Genomic DNA, 14,006 nt, shown 5'->3' on the forward strand with positions numbered 1-14,006 from the left:
TGTAGGCAAGTCTGTAAGACATTTTTTTTTTTTTTTTCATTTTTCGAGACAGGGTTTCGCTCATACACAAGCCACAAAAAAAATACTCTATTGTGGTAGTTTGTACGTCTTTAGAGTCTCTCAAGCAAGTTACTGTTTTGAAGGCCCACAGGGAGCAGCACTATTAGGAGGTGTGGCCTTGTTGGAGGAAGTGTGTCACTATGTAGACAGTTTTGAGGGTTCTTAGTGTGCAAGCTCCACCCAGTGTTGAGCAGTGAGGCTCTCAGGCCCTCCTCCAGCACCATGTCTGCCTGCTGGCTACCACACTTCCCTCCATGATGATAATGGACTGAACCTCTGAAACTATAGCCACCCCCAATTAAATGTTGTCTTTTCTAAAAGTTGCCTTGGTCAGGGTGTCTCTTCACAGCAATGGAAACCCAATCTAAGATATGTTTTTGTAAATAGTGAGTTGTTTTGTTTTTTTTTTTTTTGGTTTTTCAAGACAGGGTTTCTCTGTGTAGCCCTGGCTGTCCTGGAACTCACTTTGTAGACCAGGTTGGCCTAGAACTCAGAAATCCGCCTGCCTCTGCCTCCTGAGTGCTGGGATTAAAGGCGTGCACCACCACGCCCGGCCGTAAATAGTGTATTTATAACCTGGTATCTTTATTAAAATGATTTTAAATTGCCAGGTCCTTTAAACTCTCTTCCCAAACATAAAAACCCCACAACTGTTCATCGTTTACTATGATCTGCTTTGTGCTTTGTTTTGTTTCCTGAGGCAGAGTCTCATATATGCCAAGTTGGCATGAAACTTATTCACTCGCTATCTGGGGAGGACCTTGAACTTTAGAGCCTTCTCCGTCCATATCCTAAGTGCTGGGTTTACTGGGATGGTTTTTAAAATAAACGGTTCTGTTTAGGTTAGTGAAGTGTGCTTTTCCCCAAACTTTGAAGTCAACAACATACACTTACAAAAGCTACACTGCTAACATAGCATGCAACACTGCATGTCTATTAACTGAATTACTTCTGCTTTATGGTTGAGCTGTTTTTGTTGTTATTCAAGACAGGGTTTCTCTGTATAGCCTAGGCTGTCCTGGATCTAGCTCTGTAGACCAAGTTGGCCTTGAACTCACAGATCTGCCTGCCTCTGCCTCTGGATTACTGAGATTAAACCTGAGTACTTGAATTAAAGGCATGCACCACCACTCCCCTGCCAACCCCCTTCCCGAAAGCTACTATCTTTTGTCAACTGTATCTTTAGCCTTCCAGTTCACCTGTCAATTCTTCAAAGCCTAATGCCTATACCATACCATACACCATAGTGTACTATAATAATGTGCGCAGGACATGTGGACCGTGCCTTAAGAGGAACTGGCATGGAACAGGTAGGGTTGAGCATGTTCAAACCCTGAAAATCTCAAAAACTGAGATTAGACTCTCATCCTGAGAGCAACAGGAATAGGGCTAGCCCCCTCCCTGTTTCCAGGCCTGCCTGGAACATGTAACCCAGAGACCCAAGCCAGGCGGTCACTAGTAGTCAGGCATGCAACATAGCCCCCGAAGGCCTCTCCATGCTAATGAGGCCTCTCAGTACCTCGGTTTTCAGACCATGACCCTTTTCTACCCCGAGTATTCTCATGCTCAAAACTATATAACCCTTGGTTCACCCCCAAAATAAAGGGTATGCCTTAAAACCTACCCTGGATAAAAAAGTATGAACAAGCTAAGACCATCTCAGAGAGTTGCTTCATTAAAGATCATCAGAGAAGGCCTTAGTCTAAAAGGGCAACTATATGGGTGCTGGTAACTAAACCCGGGGTCCTCTAGAAGGGCAGCAAAAGCTTTCAGCTACTAAGCCACCTCTCTAGTCCTTATGCAATTACTTGTGTAATGGCTTTATTACGTTTGAGTGTATATGTGTACATACACACACATGTGTGGAAGTCAGAGGACGACTTTTGGGAGTTGGTTCTCTCCTTCCACCACCTCTACCCACTGAGCCATCTCACTGGCTCAGTATAAAGTTTTAATGATAACTGTTCTATCTACCTACCTCCTTACCCACCCAGCTACCTAAAATCCAATCAATTTATCACGTGTCTATGCGCCTTTGCTTGTGTGTCAGAAGCTAACGTGCAGGAGTTGCTTCTCTCTTTCCACCATATCAGATCCAGGTAGGAACACTGCTGGGCCACCACCCCAACCCAGTCATAACAGATTTAAATTCAATTCTAGCACTCGGGAGGCAGAGGCAGTTGAAACTCTGAATTCGAGAGCATCTGAGAGAATTCTGAGGTCTACAGAGCTAGTTCCAGGATAGCCAGGGCTACACGGAGAAATCCTGTCTTGAAACAAACAAACAAAATATGTTTTTTTAAAAAAATTATGCGAGGGGAGGGGGTATAATATGTGCACCTGACTGGAAGTGCTCTCAGAAGCCAGAGGCCTCCAATCCCTCTGTTGCTGGGGTTATAGGCAACTGTGAACTGCCCAGTGTGGATCTGGGAACCTCAAGTCCTCTACAAGAGCAGTATCTGTTCTTAACCATTGGGCTATCTTTCATCTTCCCATAATAATTGATTTTTTAAAAAAAAGAATTATTTAGTTTATGTATGAGTGCTCTATCTGTATGTATGCCTGCATGACAGAAGGCATCAAGATCCCATTTCAGATGGTTATGAGCCACCATGTGGTTGCTGAGAATTGAACTCAGGACCTCTTAATCGCTGAGCCATCTCTCCAGCCCCAATAATTGATATTTTAAATAAGGAAGATGATAAATGGTCCCATAGAGGCAAGAACTATTAAAAGCAATAATGAAACTGTTACTACTGAAGTGCACATGAAATATTTAACTCAGACACCAGATGCTGACAGAATGCTTTTATATTAGTTTAAACAGCAGTTTATTGAGCAAGGAGCAGCAGGCTAGCAGTAACAAGTATCCCTATCACAATTTTTAAAGTGTGTTCCTTGGTATTAAACCCAGGAGCTCATGGATGCTAGGCAATCACTCTCCCACTGAGCCACACTCCATCCCAGGAAACACTTTCTGACTCCTCTATGTTCGTTTACAATGCTTTTGCTTACTTGGTGAGGTTAGCTTTTCCACGGGACTCACGAACTTGTGCCAGGAGAAGATCTGGACATAACTTCTTAGCGTCATCCGCCCACATGTTTCTAGTGACGCCAAATGCACGGGCTTCATAGCTCACTGCAATAATTCTAAAGTTAGAGGGGAGAAAAAGAAACAAAACCAAAAATGTTACATGATGCCATTATTCAATCCCAGACACAGCGGTTCAAAAATCTCAAAAACAAGACCTACAACACAACTACTGACTTTCCATAGATTAAGACACTAATGGAGCCCAGGGTTAAGGGCACTGGTTGCTCTTTTTACCTGGGTGGCTACAACTGTCTGTAACTCCAGCCCCAGGGGATCTGACACCCTCCTTTGGCCTCTGTGGGTACTGTATGCAGGTGGTACAAACATGTGGACAAAATACTCATACACATAAAAATACTTAAAAATACTATGGGGGCGGGCTGGAAAGATGGCTTAACCAGTAAAGCACCTGCAGTGCAAACAAGCAGACTTGAGTGTGGCTTCCCAGGACCTACAGGAAAAGCTGGGAATATGTCTTTAATCCTAGGTCTGGGAAGGGAGCTTGCTGGCCCAACAGCCTCACTGAATCAGTGAGCTTCAGGTTCAGTGATAGACTCTAAAACAGAGTGAAGAGCAACTGAGAAAGAAGACCCTCAATATTACCTCCGACTTGCCCATGCAGGCACACACACGTACACAAACCAGTCATGACTCTATCATGATACATACCCACCACCTTTCCATGATTTGTACTGTATGACTGCACAAGGTTTATTCCTCAAATGAGGATTTTGCCGCTGTTCCACTTGTACAAAAAAGCAGTCCATGTCTACAAGAGCAACCACTCGATTCTGCCCAGGAGCCATTTATTTCTGGAAGACATTTATAAACAGAAAGATACATAATCTAAAACACAAAACACCCCCATTATATTTCTCCCAGATGTGGTAGTGCACATCTTTGATTTCAGTACTCAGAAGGCAGAGGCAGGCAGCTCTTTCAGTTTTACATAGTAAGACTCTGTCTCAAAACAGTAACTACCATATATTTACATTCTAATTGATGAGCCACAACAATAGGAATGTGAAAACTAATAAGAATGAAGGATATTTTCATCTACTGTTGACATGAGAATAAGCTAGTATAACTTTATGAAGGTGATAGACTATTTAAAGCTTTAAATATAGTTCTGCTCGGCTCAAGGCTACTTGGTCCTCCTGACTCTACCTCCCAAGTGGTGGGATTACAAGCATGCACCATCACATCTAGCTACTCATTCTAAGAAAAAGACATTCCTAAAAGATACACATATAGCCAAAAGCTGCCTGACTTAGCTGTTACTTTGTTGCTGTGACGGGACATCATGACCAAGGCAGCAGAAAGCCTTTAACTGGGAGCTTGTTTACAGTTCTAGAGGGTTAGTCCATGGTCATCATGGCAGGAAGACAGGCATGGCACTGGAGCAGTCATTGAGAACTTTATATCTTGATCCAAAGGCAGAGAGAACAAACCAGGCTTGGGGTGGGCTTCTGAAACCTAAAAACCACCTCCAGTGACACAGCTCTTCCAACAAAGCCATTCTTCTCATTCCTTCCAAACCGTTCTACTAAGGACCAAGCATTCAGACATATAAGCCTAGGGGGGCTGTTTTCACCCAAACTACCACAGTGCCTAACAATGGACTTAGCATCATCCATCATGGAGAAATGAAAATTAAAACCAGAGAACAAAACACCCACAATGTACATCACTACGGGGAGAGGACCAAAGAGTATTCTAGTTGATTGGCAGATCTCAAACATAGATTTAGGGAAAAGAGAAGAAAATGTTCTGTATCAATCAACCTCAGAGTGAAAATATTCAGGATAAAAACATGCAATGAATGCACCTGGACACTTCCCATCTTTCTCTAAAAGATACGTTATCTATTCACACGGTCCCAGGTGTTACAATTTGGAGTATTTGGGGAGTGTCGCTCAACGTTAGAGCTCTTTCCTAGCATTCTCAAGAGCACAACTTTGAACCTTAGCAAGTGTCTCTGTGTGCATGTCTATGTATGCAATGGCATAAATTGGTCATATGCCAGGAAGGGCATCCTGGAATCAATCTTCTGTGAATTTGGAAAGATAATAAATATATGTAATATCATAGTATTCATGAAGAGTTGGGGGTGTCGGTGAGACAGGGTCTCCCTGAGTAGCTCTAGCTACCCTGTAACTCACTCTGTAGACCAAGCTGGCTTCAAACTCACAGAAGTCCAAACTGCCTCCTGAGTACTGGGGCTAAAGGTGTGTGCCACCATAAAAAGCAAATTTCAAATCTTGAAATACTTTTTAGAAACATTTGGCTATGGAGCACGGTGGCACAGATCTTAAGTTCTAGCACTCAAGAGGCTAAGACAAAAAGGGTTGAAATTCAAGGCCAGACTGGGTTACATGGAAAGTAGGAAGAAATCACAGACACACATAAATGAAGAAGATAATCTAACACTATGGAAACACCCAGTTTCTCTGCAAATTTTCAATAACTATGCAACTATGAATAGATCCGGCCTGCGAGGACTACTTTCTGATGTTTAGTGATTTTCTATTTGTGCAATTTCTTTTTTCTTTTCAAGAATGGTTCTGAATGCCATGTAGTCCAAATCGGCCTCAAAACTTGCTCTGTAGCCAAGGATGAGCCCGGAGCTGCTTGCTCCTCCCACCAAACGCAGAGATGACACGGACAGTCTTAAAGGCTCTCAAGACAATTCCAATGTGCAGTAGCTTTGCATACCAATGACCTATCACAAATAATACTTTTTACAGAAACACAGGAAATTCGTGATTTAAATACAAGAAACAGGTTATACAGATGAGTGAGCTAGCACCCAACTGTAACTTTAAACAGTTATTTTTCAAATGAACAATCACATTGAAAACAGTGCCAAGCAACTACTGCTACAAAGCCGCAACATGAAAGAAAATAATTAAGAAGGTACTGAATGTTCAAAGCATTAACACCTTACAAATCTCACCCCTCACCTAAAACAAAATGATCGTACGTTTAGAAACCTTTTACACTGAAGTCAGGCGTCCTTGTGCTCTGGCGTGGCTTTTCTGTAGTACTGGAACAGATAAAGCCAGAAGGTGGCAAATGTATTGTCGCGATCAATACAGGATAAGTACCATATTCAAAATAAATATCAGAGGTAAAACTGGAAGCCAAGCTGTGATTTAAGGCAACAATTTACTAAGTGGAAAAACACCTCCTAAAACATATGCAGGATAAGAGATAATACAGTCTTTAAGTCTTTTATGTGTTCCTTTCATACTTTTATGTATTGGCAAAAAGTCTACACAATGCCAAAACGGAAAAGACTACGTAAATTTGGGATGAGTTTTGTTTCGTGAGGCAGGGTCTCACGTAGCAGCTCAGTCTGGCCTCAAACTGGAAGCAATCCTCCTGCCTCAGCCTCTCAGAGGTATAGTTGGGATGCGTTTTCCAACATCTCAGTTCATCCCATTCTGTACAAAAGCACGTTTGGGGGTCGGTCGTGTAGTAACACGCACGAGAAAATATGGACCAGTGATGAGGAAGGTTTAAAAATTACAAGAAAAACTCTTTCTACAAGAAAACTCTCCTTAGAGACACTCTTAGGGCCTTCTCTCTCAGTAAGCATGCTTTTCATTTCGGCCCAGTCACCCCCAAGTTAAAAGCGACAGCCACGGCTTCAAAAGCCATCCGATGTAGCAATCCCGAGCCGCGTTTTAATGTCCTTACCAAGGCGACACCTGTCAAAACTGCCAAGAGCGAAGCTGCGGGCTCCGGGCGGAGTCCAATGATAGCGTCTAGATGATGTCGTCGCCTTCCCAGGAGCAAGTGAGTGTAATCTGATGACACAGATCCGAGTAGGTAGCCCTAGGCTCCCGCCGAGCCAACAGCCCTGACAGCCTGCAGGTTTACGCCCCACAGCAAGCCCAGAGGAAATTTGGAGTTCAGCACCGCGCGCGCCGCGAGGGACGGTTGACGCGCCTGCGCACCGCGGAACTTCCGTCCCCAGCCCCGCCCCGCCAGGAGTGGCCGTCACCCGGAGCCGCCACTTCCGCGCGCGCATGCGCCGTGGCGGCTCCGGCGCATGCGCAGCGCTAGGTTCTTCCCAGCTCCAACTTCTGGGACTCACGCTCCTCCCTCCCGTTTCCCCACCCCCAGCCCGCCGCGGCCCGGTATCAACGTGTAGTCCCGCCAGGGGAACCGTACGTAACCTCGTGCTCCCGGGACGCCGGTGGGGTTCCCGGCTCTAGCCATGGAGATGGAGCAAGTGAACGCGCTGTGCGAGGAGCTAGTGAAAGCGGTGACGGTCATGATGGACCCCAGCTCTACCCAGCGCTACCGGCTGGAAGCCCTCAAGGTAGCTGGGGTCCTGGCGGCCTGGGCCTGCCCCGAGACCCCTATCCCAGGCTTCCCTCACGGCCTCTCCAAACTCAGTTTGTCTCCTGCCTCTGCGGCCTTTGATCTTCCCACTCCCCGTGGGGAGGGTGGCTTCTGGTCGCGGCCCTCACCTCCTCCCACTTGAGTCTTTTCTTGCCTGCGCGCTTGCCTTTGCATCACACGCAAGGGACCCTAACTGTTGCACATCTCCTCTCCATGTCTCAGTGGCTCTTTTGCCCACTCCTCACTTCTCTTCACTCTAGATCACACCGCGGTCTCTACCACCGCAGGCTGTGCCGGCTCTGAGGCCGGGGCAAACCCCACATTCCCTGGCGTTCGGGGAGCGCACGTGCAAATTCCTGCCCCAGTGCCACCTTCATTCTTCCCTGCTGATCACTCCAGACTTGTGCTGATTCTAGATCCCCGTGTGTCCATTTTCTTACATCCTTACATACCTCTATCTCTTTCGAGTTTTGGCCATCTCTGGGCTGATTTGTAAACGTTCCTTCCTCGTTTATAGCTGTGAGATAGTCTTCGGCTGTTTTTGCGCGAAGACGAGCTTTACCACCAGCTTTGCATTTACACCGGGGCACTTTGGTTTCCTGGAAGTAATTCTCTTGCATCCCGGGTGCTCTCTGCCCCAGGGTCTAGTTCAGCTTTTGCTATTTGGGAACGCTAATACCTTCAACAGAGCTTCGTCTCTATTAGAGTGAGCGCCAACATATAGATGTATGTGGCACAGGATTTGGAATCAAACAACTCTGTTTGCTTTGTCTTTGATTGTGAAGAATTTTACATAGGCAAAGAAATAGAGCACCAGAGTGATCCCGAATAGGCCTGTGACCTAAACTCAGGTGATACATAGATTTGCTTGTTCACTGACTCTTCCTGGCACCCGTAGTTTTGAAAGCTAATTCTAGGGGTTGACATTCTACTTGTATGGGTATATCTCTAGCATTTTTTTTTTTTGTACTCTCTTAGATCCAGTTTATTTTTAGTATTAACATGACTAATATCTAAATGGAGAGTGTCAGTATTACTAATCTAGATTTTGGCATCTTAAAAATACAGCTAAAAGGACAGCAGGTAACTCCTGCCACTGGGAAGACTGAGGCAGGGGATATACAAAGCTAAGCAGCTATCTGAGTGACTTAGTAAGACCTCCTCGCTCAGACAAAGTAAACAGAAGAGCCCTGGGAGATGGCATAGAGGGTGAAGCGCTTGGTGCCTGTTTATGGCTGAGGACTGGAATCCAGGTGGAGGGGAGGAAGAGACTGATAAAATCCCTGAGTGGACTCACCAGCCCGTCTAGGCAAATCCTAAGCTCTGGGTTCTCAAAACAGCAGAGAGAAAGACATTCAACTTCAGCTTCTGCCTTCCACTCGAATGTGCAGCTCTATCATCCATGAACATATGTGTGAAAACACTGCACACACACACACCAAAGCAAGAAAGCTGAGAATATAGTGTGGCCGTGCTAGCCTTGCATGTGAACAGTTCAGTTCCCAGTACCACACAAAATCAGCTAAGGTTGGACTTTTCTTAGGATTTCTAGTCTCTGTTCTCTCATGCCTCCCCATGGAAATATTAATGTTTCTTCTTTCAGTTTTGTGAAGAGTTTAAAGAAAAATGCCCTATCTGTGTTCCATGTGGCTTGAAGTTGGCTGAAAAAACACAAATTGCCATCGTCAGACATTTTGGCCTTCAGATCCTGGAGCATGTTGTCAAGTAAGGAAGTCTTAGGTACCACCATTGGAGCCTCTAGAAGAGCAGCTCGTTAACCCTTTCATGACCACACAGGTGCTTTCCCCAGTGACTAGAAATGAACAGGATGATCACTAACATGTGGCCAGAACTCAGGATGTTGAGTCTTTCTTCAGTTAAGTCATCTATAAAGTGTGTTACACATACTAAGTACTCAACAAGCCAGGCATGGTGGGTCACGTTTATAATGCTTAGCACTGAGGAACTGAAGCAGGAAGATTGCCATAAGTTCAAGCCCTCTTAGGCTACATAGTTCTATGTAGTGGGCTACAAAGTGAAACTTTGTCTCAAGAGCCAAATTTTAAAAAGAAACAGAAAAACTTTTTGGTTTGTTTTTGAAAAGCAATTGTATATTATTGTAGATGGCTAGATGGAGAAATGCTAATTTGTGACATAAATCCCATATAAATGCTAAGTAATACACTATATATGTGTGTGTGTGTATATATATATATATGTATACACACATAGGCACATATGTACATGTATATATATATATATATATGTATATGTATGTATATGCGCATCATGTATGGACTTGGTGCCTACAGAGGCTGGAGTCGCAGATGTAATTAACAGCCAAACTCGGGACCTCTGCAAAAGCAGCAGGTGCTCCTAACCACGGAGCCATCTTCCTGGCACCAGGAATCTTTAAGGTTTTATGATATTTCATGAATGTGTACTTGTGTGGGTATATGCTTGTGAGTGCAGATACAAAGGTCCTGGAGATTATAGGTGTTTCTGTGCTGCCCAACATGGGTGCTGGGAACCAAACTCAGGTCCTCATAACCACTCAGACATCTCTCCATCCTCGGAAGTATAATTTCCTCTTTTTAAAGGTTTGTTTGTTTGTTTGTTTGTTTTTCGAGACAGGGTTTCTCTGTGTGGTCCTGGCTGTCCTGGAACTCACTTTATAGACCAGGCTGGCCCGGAACTCAGAAATGCGCCTGCCTCTGCCTCCTGAGTGCTGGGACTAAAGGCGTGTGCCACCACGCCCGGCCCAAAGTATAATTTCTTGGTTTTTTGTTTTTTTGTTTTTTTTTTTTTTGGTTTTTCGAGACAGGGTTTCTCTCTGTGTAGCCCTGGCTGTCCTGGCACTCACTTTGTAGACCAGGCTGGCCTTGAACTCAGAAATCCGCCTGCCTCTGCCTCCCGAGTGCTGGGATTAAAGGCGTGCGCCACCACGCCCGGCGTCAAAGTATAATTTCTTAATGAAGCCTGTACCATAATGTAAAACAGGAAACAGTGATACTCTCTTGTGAAGAGAAGACTTGTGACATGGCTCTGTTGGTTTTCTGCTCTGGTGGTCAGGTTTCGATGGAACAGCATGTCCCGATTGGAGAAGGTCTATCTGAAGAACAGTGTCATGGATCTGATCGCAAATGTGAGTAAAGGGTTACTGGGGGACTTGTGTTCCTATATAGTGGTGTAAAAAGCCATGACTTGCACATAGGTCAGACCAGGTGACAGTAAGAGAGACCAGAGGAGATTAAAGATGCTCAGCAGGTGAATGAAGAAGATCCTTAACTACAGCCAGATGTGGTAGCTCACACCTTTATCCCAGCACCAGGGAGGCAGAGGCGGGCAGATGCTGATGAGTTTGAGGCCAGACTGATCTACATAAGTGAGCACCAAGATAATAAAGGCTACATGGAGAGACCCTGCCTAAAACTACATGAGATTCTTAGACGTAAATTAGATGATCGTAACACCATTCACTTTGTATCTTTTTTCCTTATATTTAAGCTGAACTGCTGTGATACACGTGGCGAAAATCATATAGAATGTATTTGTTTCAACCTTTAATAAGACTTCAAACGTGCTATAAATTGATGGCATTTTTACTTCTTTAAAGACAGTCTCATGTTGTAGTAATAATTAATAGTAATTGGGGGTTTCCACCCTACCTTTGACCATTCAGTTCCCAGATAAAAGACACAGAACTTATATTTATAATAAGCCTTTAAAGCACTAGAGCTGGGCAGATATCTACCCTATAAGCTATTAGCTATTCTTCTTCCCTATCAATAACCCCACGTTATAACTTGCCATGTTCCATCTGAACTGTTCTTACTCCAGTTGGCCAGCCCTCGTGGCCGTGTTTTCATGATTTACCCACCCTATGGAATCTTCTCCTCTCTCTACCTTCTTCTGTCTTCCTTCATGGTCTCTGTCTCAGACCCATAGTCCAGGAACCAAACTGCCTACCTCTCTTTCCCAGCTATAGGCTGTAGGCATCTTTATTTAACCAATGGTTTTTAATTAAGGAGCAAGGTTAGATAGCATCACTTGGTATACGTGAGGATTTCCTCGCTCCTGGGGACAACCAGACCTTGTCAGCCAGTATTTAGCATCACAATAAATAAATAGCAATAGACCAAACCTCAACTGGCTCACTGTGTAGTCTGGATGGTCTCAAACTATCATCCTTCCGAGATTCAAGGTGTGCTCCACCATGCCAGGCCAGACTTTATTCTGTGCGCTGTCTATCCTCGACTTGAAAGCAGACCTCCTGCCTCAGTCTCCTGAGTGCTGGGATTGCAGGCATCAACCGCCGTGCCTTGCCTTGTCTTTTCTTTCATAACAAAGAGCATGAAAGGAGATTCCTGAATGTTTGGTGAGGCTGCTGTTTGAGGTAAGGTTGAATGAAGCACAGTGTAGCTTCAGTCTTGCTGTGTAGCTGGAAGTAAACGAGAATTTCTGATACTGCTGGGTGCAGGGATTTCAGGCAGGCACTAGCAGTCTGGACTTGTGTTACTTTTAATGGGAACAAGATGCTTTGCCAACTTATGGAGCAGGTTAGCTAGCTAGCTAAGACTTGCAATTTACTAGCCAAAGGAGATTAATTGGTTACTCATCAATTTTAATGTTTAAATTCTTGGAAGACAGTGCTAGTATATGTTCTCTTTTACTGTTGGAGCTCCTGGGACTGTAGCACTCTGAGTGCCCTGAAAGTCTCTTTAGTTTGTGAATGAGAGCAGCGATGTTTTCCTGGCTCTGTGACAGCTATTTATTAGCTGTGGGAACAGTGACCATTGAGAATGCAGGCCAGGTGACACAGACATGGAGAACAGGTTTAGGTTCAAAAGAGGCTTGATGATCAAGTGTTGTGCTTCTGTTTATGTAGAGGATTGGGTGTGGTAAGGGCTTGGCATATATTGTGAGATCAGAGGACACCTTGAGGCAATCGATACTCTCCCTAACTAACCATTTGGGTCCTGGGGATGGAACTGAGGTTGTCAGCCTTGGACCCCAGTACCTTTACTCACTGAGCCATCTCCTCTACACGGGCACACACACACCCTCACCCCTTTTTTTTTGAGGGAGGGTTTCATGTAGTTCAGGCTGGCCTCAAACTTGCTATGTACAGACAGACATATAATACAGGACGTCACTGAAGGTTAGAGGCACCTTTCAGAAGTCCGCCTCTCCTTCCACCGTGGGTTCCAGGAGTTGAGCGCAGGTCACCAGGCTTACACAGCAAGCCCTTGGAACCTGCTGAGCCATCTCACTGCTCAGAGGAGAACTTGATCTTCTGACACCCTAGCTCCACTTCCTCTTTGTGGGATTATAGGTATGTCCCACCACACTCAGCTTATGTCCTACTGGGGTTCAGACCCTGGCCCCCAGCAAATATTGTGCCAACTGGACTACATACAGTCCAAGTTCCAACCTCTGTGTCTTTATAGCACACTTCATGCCTAGAAATCCAGTCTTACAGTCTTCACAATCTCATTCTTTTTCAGGGAACACTGAGGATTTTGGAGGAGGAGAACCACATTAAAGATGTTCTGTCTAGGATTGTGGTAGAGATGATCAAACGGGAGTGGCCACAGCACTGGCCTGACATGCTCATGGAGTTGGATACTCTCTCCAGGCAAGGGGTATGGAGGACATGTGTGCTTATGTTAGAGCTCCTGGAGGGTGTGGTTGGTGGTCGTGCCCGTGGCTTTATCCGTGGCAGGTCATCGCTGGCATGCGTACCCGGTCAGATGCTCTTGTGTAAGTAGCCTCTTTCTATTGGCCTAGGAAACGCAGAGGGAGTTGGTGATGTTCATCCTTTTACGACTGGCCGAGGATGTAGTGACCTTTCAGACGCTCCCCACTCAAAGAAGACGGGATATTCAGCAAACATTGACGCAGAACATGGAAAGAATCTTGAATTTTCTACTCAGTACGCTTCAGGAAAATGTAAACAAGTACCAACAAATGGTATGACTTCCTGCCCTGCACCATCCCGTCTTCCCTGTCCCCACTGAGCCCTGCAGGGACGCTAACCCTTCAGCTCGCTGAGTGAACGTCTGTCTCTAAGCTGACCCTGCTCAGTGTCCAAGCAGGCATGGACTTGTGATCATTCCTCTTGAGAAGCTGGGATGACAGACCACTGGGTACAGCAGATGTCCTGTCTTTGATCTCAATGTGTTTTGTTTGAGGGGACGTTGTTTATTATTTTGCTTTTATGAAAATACCTTTTCAGGGAGAAATTAGGGTACCTGGTTTAGCAAAAGAAAAGACCATCTTAAGAGCAAAATTTACAGGAAATAATAGGAGAAAAACTAATAAACCTGTTTTCTCAGATATTTAGGTCAGTGAATTTCCATGTAAATTCCTCCCAAAATAAGAACATTCTTTTAAAACAGCATAAAAGCCAGGTATGGGCTGGGCATGGTGGCCCACGCCTTTAATCCCAGCACTCGGGAGGCAGAGGCAGGCGGATTTCTGAGCTCGAGGCCAGCCT

At 45.0% G+C, this 14,006-nt stretch overlaps 2 protein-coding genes across 3 annotated transcripts in view; one reads left to right on the forward strand and one right to left on the reverse strand.

Annotated features, from left to right (window-relative positions):
- The window catches only part of Polh (DNA polymerase eta), a 32,757-nt gene extending 25,652 nt beyond the window's left edge, over nt 1-7,105 (reverse strand). The window contains exons 1-3 of one of the 2 annotated variants that reach the window (XM_021186486.2): nt 6,857-7,105; nt 3,824-3,966; nt 3,076-3,210 (exon numbers count right to left, since the gene is read on the reverse strand). In XM_021186486.2, coding sequence (XP_021042145.1) covers nt 3,076-3,210; nt 3,824-3,960 — 272 coding nt within the window. In that variant the 5' untranslated portion in view covers nt 3,961-3,966; nt 6,857-7,105. The remainder of the gene's footprint in view (nt 1-3,075; nt 3,211-3,823; nt 3,967-6,856) is intronic. The other variant, XM_029471680.1, reaches the window with a different exon arrangement.
- A 115-nt stretch (nt 7,106-7,220) lies between these two features.
- Nucleotides 7,221-14,006, forward strand: part of Xpo5 (exportin 5) — a 41,439-nt gene continuing 34,653 nt past the window's right edge. The window contains exons 1-5 of the mRNA XM_021185944.2: nt 7,221-7,484; nt 9,111-9,232; nt 10,580-10,652; nt 13,015-13,152; nt 13,298-13,480. Of these exons, the coding sequence (XP_021041603.1) occupies nt 7,380-7,484; nt 9,111-9,232; nt 10,580-10,652; nt 13,015-13,152; nt 13,298-13,480 (621 nt within the window). The 5' untranslated portion in view covers nt 7,221-7,379. The remainder of the gene's footprint in view (nt 7,485-9,110; nt 9,233-10,579; nt 10,653-13,014; nt 13,153-13,297; nt 13,481-14,006) is intronic.

Source organism: Mus caroli, chromosome 17 (assembly GCF_900094665.2).
Source record: "Mus caroli chromosome 17, CAROLI_EIJ_v1.1, whole genome shotgun sequence".
In the NCBI taxonomy this organism is placed as follows: Eukaryota; Metazoa; Chordata; class Mammalia; order Rodentia; family Muridae; genus Mus; species Mus caroli.